We start from the raw sequence: 25,539 nt of genomic DNA, 5'->3' as shown, positions 1-25,539 counted from the left end.
CAACTTTCTTCTCTAACTTCTTCCAAAGATTCTAGAGGGCTACTGCAAAATCGGTGAGACTTTTGTTCTGCAGTCTGTGGATGAAAAAGCTGTGTCCCAGTTCAGGGATTGTCACATTTTCCCCAAGCAGGCCTTCCAGATATGCCACAATTTTGTTCTAAATTGGCCTGGGAACCTTCCACTCTCCTGTCTCTGCTATCACTCTGATAGAGAGATGTTTGACCCATTAAACAATAGGGCCAAGGCCACTCCTAATGGTTCCATAGTGGTCCCCGCTCCTCCATCCGCACCACCTCAAAAGAGGGGCATATCCTGCTGACTGCTGTTAGGTGTGAACAGGGTACAGCGTGGTGTGTCAGTGAGCAGAAATTACACAGAGGCCGAGATAATGAGAACAGTATATTAAGAAAATCCAAAAAATGCACATCTAGGCCTGGTGGGTAGGTACAGCCAACTGGAGCCACTCACTTAACTGTAACAGAGGGGCATTTCCTGAGATGATGCTGACAGCTTCTGCAATTAAGCTGTTGACAGCTTTCACATCCAAAGAGGAGGCTTCCTAAGTGGAGAAAGCATAGTCCCTGTACTTTCCCTATTCCTCTGGGACCTCTCCCTGCCGCTATGCTCTGTCTCTGACAGATGAAAAACCTGTCCCTACACTAACCAGTCGCCAAAGCGCACCAAACCCCGGGGGCCAGAGTCCTTAATAGACCATGCTTTTCTGTTGTTGCAGCTGTGCCGGTGCCATCCGCAGAGAGAGCAAGTAGCTACATAAGCCGATATCTCCTCTGTAGTTCTGGTGATATTAACTGCACTCCGCCTCTTACCCCTGCTAATAGAATCCAGACTGCTGGTAGCAGCAGCTGCAAGGCAGAAAGAAGAACAGCAGAAAGTGGACTATTCTCACTCCTGTATTACCAGGTCAGTGTGTCTTACTCATATTGAACTGGGCATAATAGCATTTGTAGTTTTTTTTTTGGGGGGGGGGGGGCGGGAGGGCAGTAAAATCCCAGTAAAATCCCATAGTTGAGCTGCGTTTTTACGACCCCCCACTGCACCCTCTTTAGCTGCAGTGGCCAGAGGTGTACACATGTTGTGGCCGCAGCAAGAAGTATACACCGTGTCATGCTTGGAGGGTGTAGCGCCCTGTGACCTATTCAAGTAAATAAGGCTGCTCGTCATACGCTCTGCAACCTTGTGCACTACAGGGACCAAAGGGTTAAAGCAGGAGGAGGCATTGTATCAAATCCTCACCACCTGCTTTAACCCCTTCTACTCCGCACAAGCATGCAGTTGTATGGCATTTGCAGAGTGGCCCCATTTATTTAAATGGGTCGTGATTGGTAGATGGTAGGCGGGCACCAAAAACATCCTTGGCTACTGCCTCTGGAGTTGAAGTTGGTAGGGATTGGGGTTGCTTAAACCTTGGCTCAACCGCAGGGTTTTACAACCCACAAACCTCAAATATGAAGGAGAGCTAAGGGTGCTGCTACCAAATGCAACTATTTCAGTGCTCATTCACAAGTGTAGCAGGCAGTACTGCTTCTCTGAGTTTGACAGCTGGTAAGTAGCTGATATGTTGCCTCCTCACCACCTGATTTAAACCTATAATTGCTGTACAACGATTGTGGCAAATAGAGATTTCCTATCCCTGCAGTAGCTTGTCAATCAGCCCTTCGCTGAACCTAGTCTTGCCCACTGGATTGACAGCCCTCCCACTGTGAGCTGTGGTGCCTGGGAAGGGATAGATGATTTGATGCCATGCTCAGTATGTACTGTATAAGCGATTGGGTCAGAAAGCTGGCAGTTGGAATAAAAATTTATGTAGCACTACCCCTGAAGGAGCCGATGAATTTCGGGCCTTTGTCCCCCACACAGCACCCACAGCCAAGCAAAAGGAATTTTCCACACACTCCAGTTGCCTCAAGAAACAGTCTAGGGGTTTGTTTGTTTTTTTTGTGTTTATTTTAGTGTGTGGAACTTAGATAGGGGTTGGGGTAAATGGGATACCCAGAACTGAAGAACTGTAAACTCCATACAGCAAATGAGAACCAGCTAATGTCACTGGGTACTTTAATCCAAACTGTAAAACTGAGCAGCAACAGCAAAACAACAAAGTTAAAACAATTATTGCACAGCACCTTGCTGCTCTAAGCCCAAAGTAGAGATATTGGGGTGCTCCTGGCTGTCTTGCAATGCACTCAAGCTGTCCCCTAGGTCCCCAGACATGTGCTGTATTGAACTACACTGTCTTCTCTGTGGCTTTGGGTATGATGCTGGTTTGTATTCACTCCCCTTTAAGTAGTTTCTTAAATCCAGAAGGTTGCTGCACTGGCGTCTCTGCTGAGCAGACTGTTCCTGGCCTGGCTTGGTGTCTGCAGCTAAGTCTAGCTGAGACCGGGCTGAGTGCAGACTTAAAAATTTCTGCTTCGCTCTCTTTCTGCAGCTCCAGAGGCAGAGCCCCCAGCCAAGGTATTCCACCAGATAGCAAGACCCCGGATTCTACTCACAGACTGCCAGGCTTCTGAGTATTTATAAGTTGTCTCCCCACCTTTTGGGCCCTGCCTCCCCTGAGATTGGTGAAAACTTCAAAAATATTCAGGTTGCAGCCTCTGTCCCTCCACCCACTATGTTCTGGAAATATCCAGAGAGTTCCAGAAGACAAGGGGAGGTAACAGAGCCACAGCCTTTGAAGCACTGCACAGTCTCCTAAACAAAATGAACACATGTTCCTCTGCCTACAGTAGAGGCAAACTAAATGTACCTATACATGTTATTATAATAGTTATATTGATGATAGAAAAGTTCAAGACATTCCAGTGGATTCAGTACTGACTGATATGACTTTACTTGCTGTGTACTTATTTTACATCAGTGACTTAGAAAGTATTGAAGCTGAAGGCTGGAATGAGGCCAGCAACTTCAGCTTCAATGCTAAAATTGGAACAAGGAGAGCACTAGGGCTAACTAATGTTATTCAGATAAGAGTTTCATCCGAACTTCATCTTTTGTTAAATCTCAACGCTGCCAATCTCTTGCAGCCTCTTTGTGCCCACATTCTGTCTACATGCATGCACCCCAGCAATGGTTGCATGGTGTGCTTGTGAGTGGGTTTCCTGATGGTGACATCAGGGTGTAAAAAAAGACACATGTAGTCTCCATCAAAAGCCAATATGGCAGGGTAACAACGCAAAGGCAAAACTCAAAGACAGGAACAAAATGCTGTCAACACACAGCAGGAAGTACCTGAACAAGGAACTTTATTACAGGATCAACATGTATTTTAATAAAAGTTGAAGATTTTGAAATATATGAAATTTCTTTTGAAAGTACAGTATATTACCATGTTAACGTATATATAACATTTTAGGCATTGGGATTACATACCTAAAATCATCATAAATTCAAACTGTAGGTCAACACATCCTTAACCACTTGACCTCCAGAAGATTTAGCCCCCTTCATGACCAGGCCATTTTTTGCGATATGGCACTGCGTTACTTTAACTGATAATTGCACAGTTATGCGATACGGTACCCAAATAAAGTTTATTCTTTTTTCCCCCGCAAATAGAGCTTTCCTTTGGTGGTATTTGATCACCTCTGCAGTTACTACAGAGAATTAAAAAAAAAAAAAAAAAACAACAATATTTTATATCCTGCTACAAAACATATCCAATAAAAAATTTAAAAAATATAATTTCTTCATACATTTATTATAATATAAAAGAATAACCGCGCTAAGCACAGAAATCAATAAAATGTGTAATAAAGCTGCAGCTGTAGTGGGAAAACGCTAAAAGATAAATGCAAAAGAAGAGCCGCGCTAAATTGATGTGTTGATAATAAATCAAACTTATAAAAAGCAATAACAATGAACTGTGATAATGATCATCTAATGCCGTGTACAACACTAAACAATCAGTGATGAATGTTCCATGAAAGCAAACAAAAATCTGTATTAAATAAATTAAGTGAATAATGTCCAAAAAGAACAACAAAGTCCGATATAGGGTGCCAAGTGCAGGAAAAAGAATCCACCACCAATTACTGTGACTTCATCCACGGTTAGTGCCGCATGCTAGAAGCACACTAAACGCTTACCAGAACCAAGATGTATATAGGCATCCAACAAATGATGGGAACACCAATGGAATCCTGCAGGTGGCGTGGTACCTCTCTCAGGATGGTCTATGCATTCAGCAAGGAGCCGCGATATATACCAGTCACCACACTAAATGGTCCAAAGCCCAGTAGGGATATTGCATTAAAAGGGGCCACAATAGTGTAGTATATCGAGAACACTTTATTATAAACAAGGTAAAATAACTCACATTTATGTTGTAGTCAATAGCGCTATTCTCAGCTCGTTCAACAGAACACCGCCACCCGACTTCCGGGTATCACGTGGTGACGTCAGCACGCCTTCCCGACGCGTTTCATCATAGATGACGTCTTCCTGGGGATAATACATTTAAGCCAATATGTATTCAGCTACATATTTTTGGTAAAACAAAATACTAAAAAGAATATATTGATTGGTTTGCACAATATTTATAGTGTCTACAATCTTTTGGATATTTTTATTTATTACATTTTTTATTTTTTATACTAGTAATGGCTGCGACCAGCAACTTATAGCGGGACTGCGATATTGCGGCGGACAGTAGGACACTAATGCTGGCCATATATCGTGGTGAAGTCTCACTGCCAGACTACTTCAGCTCCAGGTAATTGAGTCCTAGGATTCCATCTTCTGGCCTTTAAATCTGGAGGCTTTGCATATCTGTCTATTGGCTTGATATTTCTTCTCTCCGCAACTTCTGGTGGGAAGAGTTGCACTTTTAAGAGGAGGAAGGATCTTTCTTTTATCATCTGCTCCCACAGCCGAGTGTTCGTTTTTCAAAAATGAGTGTGAACGATTTTTCGTATAGTGTATGGCCAGCATTACTGACACTTTTGACATTTTATGGGGACCAGTGACACTAATATAGTGATCTGGGCTAAAAACATGCACTGTCACTGTACTAATGACACTGGGTAGGAAGAGGTTAAATAACAGGGGCAATCAAAGGGTTAACTGTGTGCCTAGCTAGTGTGTTTGTGTACTGTCGGAGGTGTTTTTACTAGGGGAAGACATGGATCCATGTCCCTAGTTTTAGGGGGGTGTGATGCGCTTCAGGGGTGTAGGTGAATTTATATGTATATAATCTAAATAAAAGTGCTTCTGTGCATCTCTTTTCCTCAAAACAATTATGTAAATAAATATAATATAAAGTGCTATTGCATATATTGCGTTTCAATCCAAATAAATAAATACATTAATATCCTAAATAATACATATAAATATTAAGGGTTGGTGTCTATATCATACTCAAAATGCTTATATTTAATAAAGGTAAATCTGTGCAACTTATAACAATATTCGCGCTCTGTGTATAATGGTGCCAATATTATCTTCTTATCCAGAATATAAAAATATATATAAAGAAAAAAATATATATAAAATACAAGTAGTGTCCAATCCAGATGATGAAACAGAAAACTCAAAATTACATCTGGTTTTGCCAAATCAGATACATGAATAAGATAAATTAAGGTGATTTTATAGTGCAAGTTCTCTTCCTCCACCTTTAACCTTCTTGGTGTGGGCTTTATTCAGTGCTCTCCCTTCTAGGTGTACTAAATTCTCACCTCAATGAGGACAATAATATGCCTGTATTATTTGATCTGGACTAGCAGTGGTTCCTCTCACTCCTTTTTCCAGCGTGGTTTGTAGCCTTTTCTGCGAGAAATTACTCTTCTTTCCTGGAATCCGTTGGTTCTTTTCAGGGGTTGAAGTTCCTATGGGAGTTTTTTGTGGCTTCCATTGGATACGACCTCTTAATTATCTCTCTCCTCCTTGGGGCTCATTAAAGCAATGGGGCCATCATTGTGTAGTATATTAATATATTAATATATAGCAAACTTACATAAAAAAATGTTATCTTCTGTATATAGTTGACTGCTGTGGGAGCTCCGTCACGTCACTTCCGGGTTTCCTACGCGTTGTGTCACGGTATCACGTGACTTCCTCAGGGGTTCGCAGGCTTTGCAGGAACACAGGATCAATGCCTTCCCTACTGACAGAACGGTGATTTGGCTTGTTTACATAGGCAGACCGCTGTTCTGCCTCTGTGCTGGATGATTGGCGAGTGCCATCGGACATCGAGTCCACAGTACCCGCATATTAGCTCCTGTGTATAATGACAGTGAGGGCGGGTCGCTGGCTACGTGCATGCGGGCCCCAGATGCGAAAGTGTCAGATCACATACTAGGTACGTGATCTGGCGCAGCAGTGCTTAACGTGGTAGTAAACCTCAGGAATTAAATATAAACAAAGCATATCTGCTGCTTTGATCTTCTGCTATCAGCATAAATCACTTCTGAGTTTTCCTGACACCAAGAGAAAAAAGGTGACAGGGGAGGGACCTCCAGTTGATTAACAGCCTCAGCTCTGATCCTGTGTGCAGGGGTTGTGTCCCTTCCTTACAATCAGCTGCCAGATCTCTCCCCACTGAGCTCTGCACGGTGTAATTTCAGCTCTCTGCCCCCCTTTTTCTGACAGCTAAGATAAGCTATTTAAATTCTGGACTTTGAATGGATGTAGAGAAGAGAAGCCAAATAGGTACAAAAGGGTTTATTTCATCTCTGTGTATCACCTGAGGCCAGTCACTTTACTGGGTATGTGTAAGGTTTTACAACCATTTAAAGTGCCAAGTATTGGTATCAGCAAGTTTTGTTGACAGCAATGGATCTTCTTGTGTCTATGAGATTTATCTCCAGTGAAACTGTAGCAAAATGCATGGTGACATATCTGGTGTGAGCCAATCCTAAGCATGCATTGCCCTTACCTTTGTGTAGGTCTGTTAATGTTCTACTTTCTGTTTGCATTTATTGCTTTTTTCTTTACTTTGATCTTCTAAACTTGTATCTGTTTCACAATGATCTGTCTGGTCTTTAGAATCTGGAAGCTCAGCAAACCACATTACAGAATAACGTCACTAAATACTGCTAGATTTTTTTGAGCAATGAGAATAGTGAAATAAACTTGCTATGTATGACGTTCCATACTCTTCTACAATCTTCAAAAACATATCTTCCTCCCACAGCTCTGCAGAAGGTTTCATCCACAAACTGATAGCTTTCTTCCCTTCCTTGTGAAAATGGAGACTTACGATAATGAATCGTCCTCTCAGCAACTAATGAAGACCTCTGCTGAAAGCTTTACTTACTGTGACAGCAAGGAAGATGAACTGCTAAAGGTGGAGATGACCCCATTGCAAGATGCCAGTGGCCAAAAGGAATGTACGGTGTTGGCCATAACATCCGACCAACGTCCTGTGCAAGATCACCTAATCTGGTCTATATTTAACACCATCTACATGAACTTCTGCTGTCTGGGATTTATTGCACTCATTTTCTCAGTCAAGGTGAGAGTTTGACATCTTCATCTTAAAGTGTGGCAGCATTTTTGAAGGGTGGTATTCCCACCCAAATTAGGCAAAAACATTTTTTTTTGGTAAAGGTTAGGGAAGTAGGAGGAACTTGGCAGAGGTTCTAACTCTTACCCACTCTGCTGATATAAGTTTTTAATGCTGTCTGTATTTATGGTAGGAGATTTCAACTCACTTCCAGTTCTGTCTGACACCTGTCACATGCACAGGAAATGGGCAGAAATCTATCCAATAAAGAAAGAGACAACTATAAAAGCTATATAGAATATATAACATTTTCCCACTGTATCTAAAGTCCATCATTAGATTTTAGACTTTTTAGAGCAGGGTTCCTCAACTAGGGTTCCTCCAGAGGTTGCTGGGGCAATGAGCAATGAGCAATTTCTGCCTCTCGGAGAAGTGCTCACCATCACCATTGATCTTTTTAGCTATCTGTAAGGGGGTAATTCTTCCCAATGACCACAAGTGTAAGGAGCATTCTTCCCACTGACCATCACACTAATGTATCATAAGTTGCAGATATAGTCATTATTAGCAGGGGTTTCCTTGAGACCAGAAAGGTATTTAATTGGTTCCTCTGTGTTGAAAAGGTTGAGAAAGGCTGCTTTGGATGATGGCCAGATGTGTATTTTAAAGTGAACCTGTATTGCAATAGTCCAAATTTAACAGCGGACACCCAATGATAATTACATATACTGTATGTGCCTGATAAGCCTGTATGCTAGGGTGACCAGATGCCCCTGGTTTCCGGTGACAGTCCCCAGACTGAGGACACTGTCCCCGGACCAAGTCTGTCCCCGGTTTTGTCCCTGGATAGGGTTACCACCTGTTTGGTATTGCCCCGGACAGTACAGGTTTCGACACTTGTGCCCAGGCCTCTGTCCACTGTGACTCAGACTAAACATACTTCCAGTTCCATTTATCCATCCAGTAAATATTACCTGGGGATGGAGCTAGTGCCAGACCAAGTTCCCCTTGGCTCCCACCTGGTGCCTCTCTCACCCCCCGCCGCCACTGCCGCCACCTTGATGATCTCCTTTGCAGTCATTGGTTGCTGTCCTAGCAACCAATTACATGCTTTTTCTGCCGTTCACACTGAATAAAGGGAGGTAAATAGCCATAGAGCGTCTCCACCTCCAGGCTCAAAACCAAAGAAATTCCAGCGCTGGAGCTGTGGCAGTCTCTATAGATGATTGATAATAACTCCACCTGTGGTGCTGCTAATAAAGGTGCTGAACCAGCACAAAAGTACACAAAAAACAAGGAGATCAGCGCTAGCCTCAGTGGATATAGAGGAACCACAGCCAACATGAACCAATATAGTTTATTGAAAAATGATAGTTGAGAATAAAAATCCAAACCGGTATGTGAAGTCCCTGATGGATGAGGGGTGTACACCAAGCATCGCCGCCGGATGAGGTCTGCTCTCTGATGCTTAAGCAGGTTGATAGTGCAGTGAGGGGAGGGGAGCACACCGAACCAGCCGGTGTGCACTAACACTTCCTCCTTCTACCTCCTATGCTGCAGAGCTCAGCGGAGCGGGATGGATGCATGCAGCCGGAGACCGGAAGGACGTCACTACCGGATGTGATGAAACAGGAATTCAGAGCCAGCTTGACTAGCAAGCAATGCCCAGTTGCCGTGACGACATGTTTCGCGGAAGTACCGCTTTGTCAAAGTCACCCTTGGTGATCAACCATTAGATCAGCAACATCCCCCTTAGATACCCCCATTAAATCAGTGCCCTCCCTTCCTTATCAGTAATGCCTGTCAATGCCACCTATCAGTGCCCATCATTGCTGCCTATCAGTGCCCATCATTGCCACCTATCAGTGCCCATCATTGCTGACTGCTGATCTAATGGTTGGTGATCAACTATTAGATCAGCAGCACCCCCCTTAGAGACCCCCATTAGCTCACAGTTTCCTTATATCAGTGCCCCCCCCTTCCTTATCAGTAATGCCTGTCATTGTCGCCTATCAGTGCCCATCATTGCCACCTATCAGTGCCCATCATTGCCACCTATCAAAACCCATCATTGCCACCTATCAGAGCCCATAATTTCCGACTGTCAGTGCTGACTGCTGATCTAATGGTTGGTGATCAACCATTAGATCAGCAGCAACCCCCTTAGAGACCCCCATTTGCTCACAGTTCCCTTATATCATTGCCCCCCCTTCCTTATCAGTGCCCATCATTGCCGCCTATCAGTGCTGCCTATCAGTGCCCATCATTGCTGCCTATCAGTGCGCATCATTGCCGTCTATCAGTGCCCATCATTGCTGCCTTTTAGTGCCCATCATTGCCTCCTATCAGTGCCTATCATTGCCACATATCAGTGCCGCCTATCAGCACCCATCATTGCCACCTATCAGTGCCCATCATTGCCACCTATCAGTGCCCATCATTGCCACATATCAGTGCCATCTATCAGTGCCCACCATTGTCACATCCAGTGCTGGCTGTCAGTGCCCATCATTGCCACCTATCAGTGCCCATCATTGCCACATTTTTATATTTTTTACCATCCTACAAGGATTCAACATGTCTTTTAAGTGTTGCTTATGACATGCCTAAACACTATGTGGTATATTTATCATAGCAAAACTGAAGAAGATCTGAGGCAAAGTGCTGAGTTTGGAGCCAATAGCAGAAACATTACATTGGTTCCTAAAACGTTAAAATTTAGCACTTTGCCTCCACATTGCTCCAGTTTTAGTTTGACAGATTTTGCCAATTGGGGATATGTATTAAGAGGACTGCTGGTGCAAACCACTTTGCCCCAGAACTGCTCTTTATGCATATGACCCATTGTGTATAACCACTCTAAGTTCAATATGTATTAATCCTATGAGCTAATCACAAATAGATCTTCAGCTTTTAGCTTTATCTGGTCCCATAAAAATGCCATGCGCTTGGAATAATAAAGGAACACTCCAAGCACCAGAACAACTTAATCTAAATGAAGACGTTATGGTGCCAGGATGTCCCTGGCACTGGTTTACCATTCTTGAATAGTTTAACACCAAAGTCTGTGTTCCAGCACCAATCTCCCAGCATCCTGACTCTGCTGGTTTAGAAATCTCTCTAAATTGGAAGGCTCCTGTAGGGCCGGCCAGCGACCCCTCTGATTGTCTGAGAGCGGTTAGCTGACGCTCTAAGCCATTCAGTGACTCAAATTTATAAAACTGGCTTGAAAAAGAAACATACCTTTTCCAAGCTAGTTTTATGAATGGGAGTCACTGGTTGGCATCAGCTGACTGCTTTCAGCCAATCAGAGGCGCCGCTGGGAGATCGACGCTGGAACTTGGGGGTTAAACCGTTTGAAAATGATTTAATCCCATAAGGTAAGACAGTGCTCAGGGACCTCCTGAGCCATGAAGCCAAGGAAGTAAGGCACGTGTAAAAAAAAGGGTAAATTGGGACTTTAACCCCTTCTGGACCGCCCCACGTGGATATACTGCGGCAGGGCGCGAAATCATGCAACTGTACGTGATTTTGTGCACTGGGTCTGGGGCGCGACGACATTGGTGACCCATTTTTGCTGTGATTGGACACAGCGAGAGGCATTCAGCGGGTCTGGCGAACCTGATGTTTGCCGGCACACCGCGATCATTCTCAGGAGAGGCAGAAGGGCGGTCTGCCTATGTAAACAAGGCAGACCACCGTTCTATGAGAGAGGAAGATGGATGCAGCAAAATGGATCCCTGTCTTCCCCCAGTCAAAGCATTCCCCACACAGTTAGAAAGCACTCCCCAGGTGCACATTTAACCCGTTGATCATCCCTGATGTTACCCCTTCCCAGCCAGTGTTGTTAGTACTGTGACAGTGCATTTTTTTTTAGCACTGATCGTTGTATTGGTGTCACTGTTCCCCAAAAAGTGTCACTTAGTGTATGATTTGTCCGCCGCAATGACGCAGTCCCACTAAAAATCGCTGATTGCCTCCATTACTAGTAAAAACAATAAAAAAATTTCATAAATATATCCTTTCGTTTTTAGACGCTATAACCCTTGCGCAAACCAATCAATATAAATTTTTTGGGATTTTTTTTACCAAAAACACGTACCATAATACATATTGGCCTAAATTGTTGAATAAATTAGATTTTTTTTTATTAGATTGTTTTATAGCATAAAGTAAAAAATATTGTTTTTTTTTTTTTTTTCAAAATTTTCGGTATTTTTTTGTTTATAGCGCAAAAAAAAAAAAAGATGCAGAGGTTATCAAATGCCACTAAAAGAAAGCTCTATTTGTAGGGGGGAAAAAGACATACATTTTATTTGAGTACAGCATCGCATGACATGCGTAATTGTCAGTTAAAGTAATGCAGTGCCGTATTGCAAAAAATGGCCTATTTATGAAGTGGGGTGAACCTTAAATTTTGTCCACTGGGATTTAAAGTGTTTGTTATTTCAGCATTTCATATTTTTGATATGTGCCTGCTGTAGCATGTACTTGTATTAGAAAGTCTCCGATTCTCTTTTTATTGCTTCCTTTGTGTGAAATCCCTGATGTTACTGCCAGTCCCTCTGTTTTTCTATTAAAAACTGACCACACTAAGCAGGCGAGCACAGCGTGGTCAGTTCTCTAGCTGTGAAAGAAAATAGGTGCGCAGTCCTGAAGTGATGAGAAGTGAAGTGAAAGCAGCACTGAAATTTGAATTAAACGTGAGAGGATGGCAATATAGGAAACATTACCAAAGTGCGCTAACAAATAATGAACCAAGTGTTCAAAGGTACATGGATAGTGTCCGGATTTATACCAAAATCATATGCATTCAGTCCAAAACAAAAGTGCAAAAACTGTGAAAAAGTCTTTCTTTTCAAATTGGAGTGAAGGTAAGGGAGTGTTGGGAGGTGGGTGGGGCCTCGTCCCAAAAAATGATCCAAAGTGATTCTCAGTGGCCTGATATACACATATGGACACCCAGTGTTAGGAGTGGACTCTTACCACAATGTGGAGAGATGTGAGCATGTACTTGGTTGTGTCTAGAAGTCTCCAACTGATCAAGCTGGCAGGGATGGCTCTCGGAATGGACCGGAACAATCAGCTGCTTCCGAAGTGGGGAGAGATCTGTAGGCTTCCAAGCAGGGGGAGATGCCAAAACAGAGCAACCCAGAGAAAAGAAGAGGACTATAGTGCATTACCTTCGACTTTAATGATAAAACGAATGAGGGTACACTTACACATTCCGGACGAACAAACAGCAAATACAGGGCGGTCGCGGGTGTCTGCAGTACAAACCGGGACCTATGACAGCACGGCTGGCTCCCCCCGACGCGTTTCCACTAACAAGTCGGCTTCTGGGATTGGAGCTACAGCCGCGCTGTCCACATCTCTCATTTAAGTGTTGGCAAGTGGAGACTTCCGGTGCGGACTCGGCGGGGACTCGGAAGTGCAATGACGCACTTCCGGTTGCGGAGTTGGCCAATCATAGCGTATTCCTCCGAAGACCCGGACGTGCAATGACGCACTTCCGGTTCCGGAGTCGACCTATCATGATCGTAATACTTCAAAGACCCGGAAATGTTACGATATCTTTCCGGATTCTTGTTGGGCCAATTACAGCGGATGTCAACAAAGCAATTGATAGGTGGTACTAAAGTGTCCAGAAAAGGAAACGCACTTTACCTAACAATGCATGGACTAGTGGTGCAATGTAAGAAGGCAAGCAGTGTGGCCATGTTTACCTTTCTTAACGGCTAAGAAGAGAATCATTTGATTAAAAGGCAAAAAATATGGTTAAAAAGTGCTAATCTTCACGGTGAAAGAATTATCTATTGGTGAGAGTAAGCAATTTTGGAGGATAAATCATAAATGGCCACAATTTGGACTAAAAACTAAAAATCCAATAAGTGGACATATTTTAATCGATGTTAAAAAACATAAAATGGATTTATTTTAAAATTATTAAAAAACTTTTATGTGTAAAACAAAATCGTTGGTTAGGGTGGATCGCAATGGAAATCTCCATCCGCCAACTGGTATATTTAATAACAATGCATGTATGAAATACCAAATTTTCCATATATAAAAATATAAAAGTTGTCTAAAAAATTTTTGAAAAAATTATTAAACACCAAATTTAAAAAAGGAGAATAATAATGAAGGAGGAAAAGATTGGCTGAAAGAGAACAGACTATGAAAGAAAGTGTGTATCAATTGTAGGAAGGACTAGTCATTATTTATATGGGCATTGATGTCCCACTCTACATTCATGCCCCAGGGCTGGTAACACTTTAATTCATGAATCCAAAACGTTTCGCGCCTGGAGATAGTCCTTTTCATATCACTCCCTCTCCAATGGGGGGAGTAGCCTTCAATCACGACAGCTTTCAGTTGTGCATAATTTTGATTATGACATCTGTCGTGATGGGCTGAAAGGCTGTGTCCAGGGAATCCGATTTGTATGTTGGTAAGATGCTCCCCAATTCTTATACTAGGGGTTCTAATCGTTCTTCCAACATACTGCAACCCACATCCACAAGTAAGGAGATATATAGCTCCCCTACTTTGGCATGTAACAAAGTTTTGGATATCGTACTTTTTCTTGGTTACTGTAGAGTTGAAGGTTTTAGTTCTCTGTGTTTTTAACTCTTTACATACCCGGCATTTTTTACAAGGAAAAAAGCCTTTCATATTAGAAAACATTCTAGGGATGGCAGGCTTCTCAACTGGAGTAGGAGCAATCAGGTCTTTCAAATTCCTGGTTCTCTTATATATGATGGGGGGTCTTTCGGGAAGATTTGGTCCTAGGATTCTATCTCCCTTAAGTATATGCCAATACTTCCGGAAAGTCTTGTTAACCCATCTGTATCCAGTGGAGAAGGAGGTAACAAAGGCATATTCGAATTTAGAAAAGGCGCCAGTTTGTTTAGGTTTAGGGACCACTAGTTCTCTTTGTGGTACATCTTTAACTTGGAGGATGCTTTGTTCCAAAGCTTCTTTTTTGAAACCTTTTTCCAGGAATCTATCCTTCAATATGTCGCTCTGAACCTTGAAGTCGTGAGAGTCCGTACAATTACGGCGGATCCTCCTAAACTGACTGGTGGGGACCGAAGATAACCAATTTGGGTGGTGGCAGCTATCAAGGGGGATGAACCCGTTCTTATCCGTGGGTTTAAAAAATGTCCTAGTGCCAAACTTACATCCTATCCTATAGATGGTAAGGTCTAGGAAGTTGATGGAAACCTCACTGAACTGGTAGGTGAGGCGAATGCCCCAATCGTTGCAGTTCAGTCGTTCCATAAAGAGTTTGAGGGAAGGGGTGTCACCCTTCCACAGCAGTAGGACATCATCTATATATCTCCTCCATAGGAAGATGTTAGGCTCACGGTTGTCATAGATGTTACGGTCCTCCCATAGTGCCATAAACAAATTTGCAAGGCTGGGAGCAAAGTTTGCTCCCATCGCCACTCCAGTCTGTTGCAAATAGAAATTCCCACCGTAATAGAAATAATTGTGCTCCATTCCGAACTGTAAAAGCTCCAGAATGAACACTTTTTGTTTGAATGGAAGGTCAAAATGGTTATCAAGGAAGGTGCTGACAGCTTCATATCCCATTTGGTGAGGTATGATGGTGTACAGGGATGAAACATCCGCTGTAACCATCAATACCTCACCATCTGTCTCCAGGTTGGTGAGTTCCTGGATGCACTGGGAGGTGTCTTTTAAGAATGCGGGGGTTTGCTGCACAAGAGGCTGGAGGAAATGATCCACATATTTACCTATACGTGAGGTGACTGAATCTATCCCACTTATTATTGGTCTACCTGGGGGCTTTATTAAGCTTTTGTGGACCTTGGGTAGATAATAAATAAGTGGGATTCTGGGGGCTAAAGGAACTAAATGTTCTTTTTCTTTTTCATTGAGGATGCCCTCTTCATAACCTCTCAAAATTAAGCGTTCAAGCTTCCTCTTGTATAGGTAAGTGGGATCATTTGGGAGGATCCGGTAAGTCTCACCATCAGACAATAAACGGTCAATCTCCTCCACATAATCATCTTTTTTCAGCAGCACAACCCCACCTCCCTTGTCAGCTGGGCGTATAATTAAATCTTTACGCTCACAAAGTGATTTAACTCCTTCCATCAAATCTTTCTGAATATGGTGAGAGAATTTAGCTTCATCAAGGTCCTTCAAAACCAAATCTTTGAATACCGTGATGTTACTACTTTTGACACCTTGGGGATTAAAGAGTGAGGCATTTTTTAAATTGGTGTGACTGTAAGGAGAAACTTGATAGCTGGTATAATTTCTTTCCTTAGCATTTGACAAAAAATGTCTCTTCACATTTAATTTTCTGACATATTTGTGCACATCTATGAATGTGTCAAATTTGTTGATGCCTTTCTTTGGTGCGTATTTCAGGCCTTTGTCTAGGGTCCGTTGTTCTGAATCTGTCAGGGTGACTCCACTTAGGTTGAAGATGCCCTGCCCTTTCATCTTTTCCTTTTTCCTGGAGTCACCTCCCCTGCACCCCCTTGTTTTTTTCTTTTGCCTTTGTTGTGGCCCTTCCCTAAAAAACCCCTCGGTTTTTGGCTAATGGGGGTGTTGGTAGAATGATTATGTTGAGGTTCATAATCATCATCCTCACTCTCGTCTGTGTCCTCTTGTAAAGATTCATATCTGTTATTGGACACTAACTTTCTTGGGTCTTGATAAGAAGGACCAAGATAGTTTCCCTCATAATCCAAAGACAATCTTCTAGATTTTTTAGGAGAGGGTGAGGTACGGTGTTTATAAGCAGATCTATGATCTTCCTCTTCCCATCTCAAATTTTTAGTTTGAGAATGGGTAACCCCTTTTCCACTTTTTCCTTTCCCTTTGGTAGATTGGGAGAGGGATTTCTCCTTCAAGGGTTTAAATTTGGAGTGGAAGGCTCCAGATGTAGAAGGTACCGGATTTCCCGCAGGGGGGAGTTTCCGGTTGTCAGGCTGTAAGTTTTCCTGCATTTCTATTGAATTTGAATTTCCAACTTCAGTATTAACTAAAATACTGGTGGTTGCACTAGAACCCTCCCCAGTGTTCAATTGCCACTTGAACACACGGGTAGAGTTGTAGTCTTCCAAATCTCGGAAATATTTTTTCCGTTTTTTTATTTTCTGTTCCTCTTCCTCCATGGTGAGGATCTCTCTTAGCTCTTGTGTATACATTTTGTAGGCCTCTTCTTCTTTAAATGGAGTCAGTTTCTCTTTGATTTCTAACATCTCCTTATTGAGTCTAATGGTCTTCCTCCTCTTTTTGTCAACAAGGAAGTTTAGCAGGCTGATGCCTGCACCATTAAAAAACTGACTCCATTCTAGAAGTTCTGTATCCCCTTGGTCAGGGTTTAAGTTCCACCTGAGGCTACGGGGAACCATTTTTTCTGCTATATATCTTTCTAGGAAGACTATATCCCATGCGGCATGTAACTCTGCCACCATTACATTTTTGAGTCGCATGAATATTCCCCTGAGATCAGTGGATTCTGGTTTGGTTCTAGTAAACACATCATCCACTGCTAGTTTGCGGGAACTGTGATATTCAAAGATGTCCATTCCCTAAAAAAGGACGCAGCTACCTGTGAAAGTGTAAATAAATTGTGAAAGAAAATAGGTGCGCAGTCCTGAAGTGATGAGAAGTGAAGTGAAAGCAGCACTGAAATTTGAATTAAAATTGAAAAATTGAATTTTTAAACCCACGGATAAGAACGGGTTCATCCCCCTTGATAGCTGCCACCACCCAAATTGGTTATCTTCGGTCCCCACCAGTCAGTTTAGGAGGATCCGCCGTAATTGTACGGACTCTCACGACTTCAAGGTTCAGAGCGACATATTGAAGGATAGATTCCTGGAAAAAGGTTTCAAAAAAGAAGCTTTGGAACAAAGCATCCTCCAAGTTAAAGATGTACCACAAAGAGAACTAGTGGTCCCTAAACCTAAACAAACTGGCGCCTTTTCTAAATTCGAATATGCCTTTGTTACCTCCTTCTCCACTGGATACAGATGGGTTAACAAGACTTTCCGGAAGTATTGGCATATACTTAAGGGAGATAGAATCCTAGGACCAAATCTTCCCGAAAGACCCCCCATCATATATAAGAGAACCAGGAATTTGAAAGACCTGATTGCTCCTACTCCAGTTGAGAAGCCTGCCATCCCTAGAATGTTTTCTAATATGAAAGGCTTTTTTCCTTGTAAAAAATGCCGGGTATGTAAAGAGTTAAAAACACAGAGAACTAAAACCTTCAACTCTACAGTAACCAAGAAAAAGTACGATATCCAAAACTTTGTTACATGCCAAAGTAGGGGAGCTATATATCTCCTTACTTGTGGATGTGGGTTGCAGTATGTTGGAAGAACGATTAGAACCCCTAGTATAAGAATTGGGGAGCATCTTACCAACATACAAATCGGATTCCCTGGACACAGCCTTTCAGCCCATCACGACAGATGTCATAATCAAAATTATGCACAACTGAAAGCTGTCGTGATTGAAGGCTACTCCCCCCATTGGAGAGGGAGTGATATGAAAAGGACTATCTCCAGGCGCGAAACGTTTTGGATTCATGAATTAAAGTGTTACCAGCCCTGGGGCATGAATGTAGAGTGGGACATCAATGCCCATATAAATAATGACTAGTCCTTCCTACAATTGATACACACTTTCTTTCATAGTCTGTTCTCTTTCAGCCAATCTTTTCCTCCTTCATTATTATTCTCCTTTTTTAAATTTGGTGTTTAATAATTTTTTCAAAAATTTTTTAGACAACTTTTATATTTTTATATATGGAAAATTTGGTATTTCATACATGCATTGTTTTTAAATATACCAGTTGGCGGATGGAGATTTCCATTGCGATCCACCCTAACCAACGATTTTGTTTTACACATAAAAGTTTTTTAATAATTTTAAAATAAATCCATTTTATGTTTTTTAACATCGATTAAAATATGTCCACTTATTGGATTTTTAGTTTTTAGTCCAAATTGTGGCCATTTATGATTTATCCTCCAAAATTGCCTACTCTCACCAATAGATAATTCTTTCACCGTGAAGATTAGCACTTTTTAACCATATTTTTTGCCTTTTAATCAAATGATTCTCTTCTTAGCCGTTAAGAAAGGTAAACATGGCCACACTGCTTGCCTTCTTACATTGCACCACTAGTCCATGCATTGTTAGGTAAAGTGCGTTTCCTTTTCTGGACACTTTAGTACCACCTATCAATTGCTTTGTTGACATCCGCTGTAATTGGCCCAACAAGAATCCGGAAAGATATCGTAACATTTCCGGGTCTTTGAAGTATTACGATCATGATAGGTCGACTCCGGAACCGGAAGTGCGTCATTGCACGTCCGGGTCTTCGGAGGAATACGCTATGATTGGCCAACTCCGCAACCGGAAGTGCGTCATTGCACTTCCGAGTCCCCGCCGAGTCCGCACCGGAAGTCTCCACTTGCCAACACTTAAATGAGAGATGTGGACAGCGCGGCTGTAGCTCCAATCCCAGAAGCCGACTTGTTAGTGGAAACGCGTCGGGGGGAGCCAGCCGTGCTGTCATAGGTCCCGGTTTGTACTGCAGACACCCGCGACCGCCCTGTATTTGCTGTTTGTTCGTCCGGAATGTGTAAGTGTACCCTCATTCGTTTTATCATTAAAGTCGAAGGTAATGCACTATAGTCCTCTTCTTTTCTCTGGGTTGCTCTGTTTTGGCATCTCCCCCTGCTTGGAAGCCTACAGATCTCTCCCCACTTCGGAAGCAGCTGATTGTTCCGGTCCATTCCGAGAGCCATCCCTGCCAGCTTGATCAGTTGGAGACTTCTAGACACAACCAAGTACATGCTCACATCTCTCCACATTGTGGTAAGAGTCCACTCCTAACACTGGGTGTCCATATGTGTATATCAGGCCACTGAGAATCACTTTGGATCATTTTTTGGGACGAGGCCCCACCCACCTCCCAACACTCCCTTACCTTCACTCCAATTTGAAAAGAAAGACTTTTTCACAGTTTTTGCACTTTTGTTTTGGACTGAATGCATATGATTTTGGTATAAATCCGGACACTATCCATGTACCTTTGAACACTTGGTTCATTATTTGTTAGCGCACTTTGGTAATGTTTCCTATATTGCCATCCTCTCACGTTTAATTCAAATTTCAGTGCTGCTTTCACTTCACTTCTCATCACTTCAGGACTGCGCACCTATTTTCTTTCACAATTTATTTACACTTTCACAGGTAGCTGCGTCCTTTTTTAGGGAATGGACATCTTTGAATATCACAGTTCCCGCAAACTAGCAGTGGATGATGTGTTTACTAGAACCAAACCAGAATCCACTGATCTCAGGGGAATATTCATGCGACTCAAAAATGTAATGGTGGCAGAGTTACATGCCGCATGGGATATAGTCTTCCTAGAAAGATATATAGCAGAAAAAATGGTTCCCCGTAGCCTCAGGTGGAACTTAAACCCTGACCAAGGGGATACAGAACTTCTAGAATGGAGTCAGTTTTTTAATGGTGCAGGCATCAGCCTGCTAAACTTCCTTGTTGACAAAAAGAGGAGGAAGACCATTAGACTCAATAAGGAGATGTTAGAAATCAAAGAGAAACTGACTCCATTTAAAGAAGAAGAGGCCTACAAAATGTATACACAAGAGCTAAGAGAGATCCTCACCATGGAGGAAGAGGAACAGAAAATAAAAAAACGGAAAAAATATTTCCGAGATTTGGAAGACTACAACTCTACCCGTGTGTTCAAGTGGCAATTGAACACTGGGGAGGGTTCTAGTGCAACCACCAGTATTTTAGTTAATACTGAAGTTGGAAATTCAAATTCAATAGAAATGCAGGAAAACTTACAGCCTGACAACCGGAAACTCCCCCCTGCGGGAAATCCGGTACCTTCTACATCTGGAGCCTTCCACTCCAAATTTAAACCCTTGAAGGAGAAATCCCTCTCCCAATCTACCAAAGGGAAAGGAAAAAGTGGAAAAGGGGTTACCCATTCTCAAACTAAAAATTTGAGATGGGAAGAGGAAGATCATAGATCTGCTTATAAACACCGTACCTCACCCTCTCCTAAAAAATCTAGAAGATTGTCTTTGGATTATGAGGGAAACTATCTTGGTCCTTCTTATCAAGACCCAAGAAAGTTAGTGTCCAATAACAGATATGAATCTTTACAAGAGGACACAGACGAGAGTGAGGATGATGATTATGAACCTCAACATAATCATTCTACCAACACCCCCATTAGCCAAAAACCGAGGGGTTTTTTAGGGAAGGGCCACAACAAAGGCAAAAGAAAAAAACAAGGGGGTGCAGGGGAGGTGACTCCAGGAAAAAAGAAAAGATGAAAGGGCAGGGCATCTTCAACCTAAGTGGAGTCACCCTGACAGATTCAGAACAACGGACCCTAGACAAAGGCCTGAAATACGCACCAAAGAAAGGCATCAACAAATTTGACACATTCATAGATGTGCACAAATATGTCAGAAAATTAAATGTGAAGAGACATTTTTTGTCAAATGCTAAGGAAAGAAATTATACCAGCTATCAAGTTTCTCCTTACAGTCACACCAATTTAAAAAATGCCTCACTCTTTAATCCCCAAGGTGTCAAAAGTAGTAACATCACGGTATTCAAAGATTTGGTTTTGAAGGACCTTGATGAAGCTAAATTCTCTCACCATATTCAGAAAGATTTGATGGAAGGAGTTAAATCACTTTGTGAGCGTAAAGATTTAATTATACGCCCAGCTGACAAGGGAGGTGGGGTTGTGCTGCTGAAAAAAGATGATTATGTGGAGGAGATTGACCGTTTATTGTCTGATGGTGAGACTTACCGGATCCTCCCAAATGATCCCACTTACCTATACAAGAGGAAGCTTGAACGCTTAATTTTGAGAGGTTATGAAGAGGGCATCCTCAATGAAAAAGAAAAAGAACATTTAGTTCCTTTAGCCCCCAGAATCCCACTTATTTATTATCTACCCAAGGTCCACAAAAGCTTAATAAAGCCCCCAGGTAGACCAATAATAAGTGGGATAGATTCAGTCACCTCACGTATAGGTAAATATGTGGATCATTTCCTCCAGCCTCTTGTGCAGCAAACCCCCGCATTCTTAAAAGACACCTCCCAGTGCATCCAGGAACTCACCAACCTGGAGACAGATGGTGAGGTATTGATGGTTACAGCGGATGTTTCATCCCTGTACACCATCATACCTCACCAAATGGGATATGAAGCTGTCAGCACCTTCCTTGATAACCATTTTGACCTTCCATTCAAACAAAAAGTGTTCATTCTGGAGCTTTTACAGTTCGGAATGGAGCACAATTATTTCTATTACGGTGGGAATTTCTATTTGCAACAGACTGGAGTGGCGATGGGAGCAAAATTTGCTCCCAGCCTTGCAAATTTGTTTATGGCACTATGGGAGGACCGTAACATCTATGACAACCGTGAGCCTAACATCTTCCTATGGAGGAGATATATAGATGATGTCCTACTGCTGTGGAAGGGTGACACCCCTTCCCTCAAACTCTTTATGGAACGACTGAACTGCAACGATTGGGGCATTCGCCTCACCTACCAGTTCAGTGAGGTTTCCATCAACTTCCTAGACCTTACCATCTATAGGATAGGATGTAAGTTTGGCACTAGGACATTTTTTAAACCCACGGATAAGAACGGGTTCATCCCCCTTGATAGCTGCCACCACCCAAATTGGTTATCTTCGGTCCCCACCAGTCAGTTTAGGAGGATCCGCCGTAATTGTACGGACTCTCACGACTTCAAGGTTCAGAGCGACATATTGAAGGATAGATTCCTGGAAAAAGGTTTCAAAAAAGAAGCTTTGGAACAAAGCATCCTCCAAGTTAAAGATGTACCACAAAGAGAACTAGTGGTCCCTAAACCTAAACAAACTGGCGCCTTTTCTAAATTCGAATATGCCTTTGTTACCTCCTTCTCCACTGGATACAGATGGGTTAACAAGACTTTCCGGAAGTATTGGCATATACTTAAGGGAGATAGAATCCTAGGACCAAATCTTCCCGAAAGACCCCCCATCATATATAAGAGAACCAGGAATTTGAAAGACCTGATTGCTCCTACTCCAGTTGAGAAGCCTGCCATCCCTAGAATGTTTTCTAATATGAAAGGCTTTTTTCCTTGTAAAAAATGCCGGGTATGTAAAGAGTTAAAAACACAGAGAACTAAAACCTTCAACTCTACAGTAACCAAGAAAAAGTACGATATCCAAAACTTTGTTACATGCCAAAGTAGGGGAGCTATATATCTCCTTACTTGTGGATGTGGGTTGCAGTATGTTGGAAGAACGATTAGAACCCCTAGTATAAGAATTGGGGAGCATCTTACCAACATACAAATCGGATTCCCTGGACACAGCCTTTCAGCCCATCACGACAGATGTCATAATCAAAATTATGCACAACTGAAAGCTGTCGTGATTGAAGGCTACTCCCCCCATTGGAGAGGGAGTGATATGAAAAGGACTATCTCCAGGCGCGAAACGTTTTGGATTCATGAATTAAAGTGTTACCAGCCCTGGGGCATGAATGTAGAGTGGGACATCAATGCCCATATAAACAATGACTAGTCCTTCCTACAATTGATACACACTTTCTTTCATAGTCTGTTCTCTTTCAGCCAATCTTTTCCTCCTTCATTATTATTCTCCTTTTTTAAATTTGGTGTTTAATAATTTTTTCAAAAATTTTTTAGACAACTTTTATATTTTTATATATGGAAAATTTGGTATTTCATACATGCATTGTTATTAAATATACCAGTTGGCGGATGGAGATTTCCATTGCGATCCACCCTAACCAACGATTTTGTTTTACACATAAAAGTTTTTTAATAATTTTAAAATAAATCCATTTTATGTTTTTTAACATCGATTAAAATATGTCCACTTATTGGATTTTTAGTTTTTAGTCCAAATTGTGGCCATTTATGATTTATCCTCCAAAATTGCTTACTCTCACCAATAGATAATTCTTTCACCGTGAAGATTAGCACTTTTTAACCATATTTTTTGCCTTTTAATCAAATGATTCTCTTCTTAGCCGTTAAGAAAGGTAAACATGGCCACACTGCTTGCCTTCTTACATTGCACCACTAGTCCATGCATTGTTAGGTAAAGTGCGTTTCCTTTTCTGGACACTTTAGTACCACCTATCAATTGCTTTGTTGACATCCGCTGTAATTGGCCCAACAAGAATCCGGAAAGATATCGTAACATTTCCGGGTCTTTGAAGTATTACGATCATGATAGGTCGACTCCGGAACCGGAAGTGCGTCATTGCACGTCCGGGTCTTCGGAGGAATACGCTATGATTGGCCAACTCCGCAACCGGAAGTGCGTCATTGCACTTCCGAGTCCCCGCCGAGTCCGCACCGGAAGTCTCCACTTGCCAACACTTAAATGAGAGATGTGGACAGCGCGGCTGTAGCTCCAATCCCAGAAGCCGACTTGTTAGTGGAAACGCGTCGGGGGGAGCCAGCCGTGCTGTCATAGGTCCCGGTTTGTACTGCAGACACCCGCGACCGCCCTGTATTTGCTGTTTGTTCGTCCGGAATGTGTAAGTGTACCCTCATTCGTTTTATCATTAAAGTCGAAGGTAATGCACTATAGTCCTCTTCTTTTCTCTGGGTTGCTCTGTTTTGGCATCTCCCCCTGCTTGGAAGCCTACAGATCTCTCCCCACTTCGGAAGCAGCTGATTGTTCCGGTCCATTCCGAGAGCCATCCCTGCCAGCTTGATCAGTTGGAGACTTCTAGACACAACCAAGTACATGCTCACATCTCTCCACATTGTGGTAAGAGTCCACTCCTAACACTGGGTGTCCATATGTGTATATCAGGCCACTGAGAATCACTTTGGATCATTTTTTGGGACGAGGCCCCACCCACCTCCCAACACTCCCTTACCTTCACTCCAATTTGAAAAGAAAGACTTTTTCACAGTTTTTGCACTTTTGTTTTGGACTGAATGCATATGATTTTGGTATAAATCCGGACACTATCCATGTACCTTTGAACACTTGGTTCATTATTTGTTAGCGCACTTTGGTAATGTTTCCTATATTGCCATCCTCTCAAGTTCTCTAGCTGTGCTGGGAACTCAATGTGCTCTCCTCCAATGATCAGACTTGTCCTGACATGCCCCCTGCTGCACAGCCTCTCACTGGGAAGCTCAGTGTGCTGCTGCTTTTCCTCCCCCAGCTCTTATGCAGCTGAGAACCGAGGGAAAAAAAAAATTATAATGTATTTTTATATCTATACAAAATTGTTTTGCCTTTCATTTCTATTTTAAACTGAATGGGTTGTTTACAAAGTGAACGTTTACAATCACTTTATGTTCAGCCAACTGTTTTTGTAAGTTACATAAAGATAACGTATCTGTCTTCTAAAAAAAAAAGAAGGGTATCAACATTGTTTTACGATGCATTCAGAAGTAAACAACATGAAGGAAGTCGCACACCAATGACATTGGATTACATCCAACTTCATGAAACCCATACACAGCAAACTATAGACCTCCTCCCCCAGCCCCCCCCCCCTCTTACATATTATTTGGTCCTCATTTCTGGACAGTTCCCCCATAGTTTTCCATTTACCCAAGCAACGTTAGTGGACTCTCTCACATCATTTATATACAATCAAAGAGCTGACATGGCTAGACAGATACTGTATACAGGAAGCCTGTCACCAACTGTATAAAGGAAGCCTGTCGCCATATTCTGATTGGTGCTGACACATTTTAATATTCTAATATAAAAAGAAAAGAGGTAATTGGCGCTGCCTAAAAGGTGTGTGCAAGATTAGGGTAAAACCAATAACTTATGTACAGGAGATCCTCTTAGATATAAAATTGATATAAATATAAATATAAAACAGTGCAATCATAAATCAATATATATACATGTATATGTATTCTGTGGAAACATAAAGTGCATTAGTGCAATACCAGTGCTCCCCTCTTATACCCAATCTATCCCGCACTCACCAGATAACAGCACC

General features: G+C 42.2%; 1 protein-coding gene across 1 annotated transcript in view; it reads left to right on the top strand.

Annotated features, from left to right (window-relative positions):
* The first annotated feature begins 7,144 nt into the window (after positions 1-7,144).
* The window catches only part of LOC309565333 (interferon-induced transmembrane protein 1-like), a 28,686-nt gene continuing 10,291 nt past the window's right edge, over positions 7,145-25,539 (top strand). The window contains exon 1 of the mRNA XM_082270247.1: positions 7,145-7,471. Coding sequence (XP_082126373.1) covers positions 7,205-7,471 — 267 coding nt within the window. The 5' untranslated portion in view covers positions 7,145-7,204. The remainder of the gene's footprint in view (positions 7,472-25,539) is intronic.

The sequence above is a fragment of the Pelophylax lessonae genome (genome assembly GCF_965119305.1).
Source record: "Pelophylax lessonae genome assembly, chromosome: 10".
Lineage (NCBI taxonomy): Eukaryota > Metazoa > Chordata > Amphibia > Anura > Ranidae > Pelophylax > Pelophylax lessonae.
The sequence above is the reverse complement of the archived record's forward strand: the minus strand, read 5'-3'. Positions and strand labels throughout refer to the sequence as shown.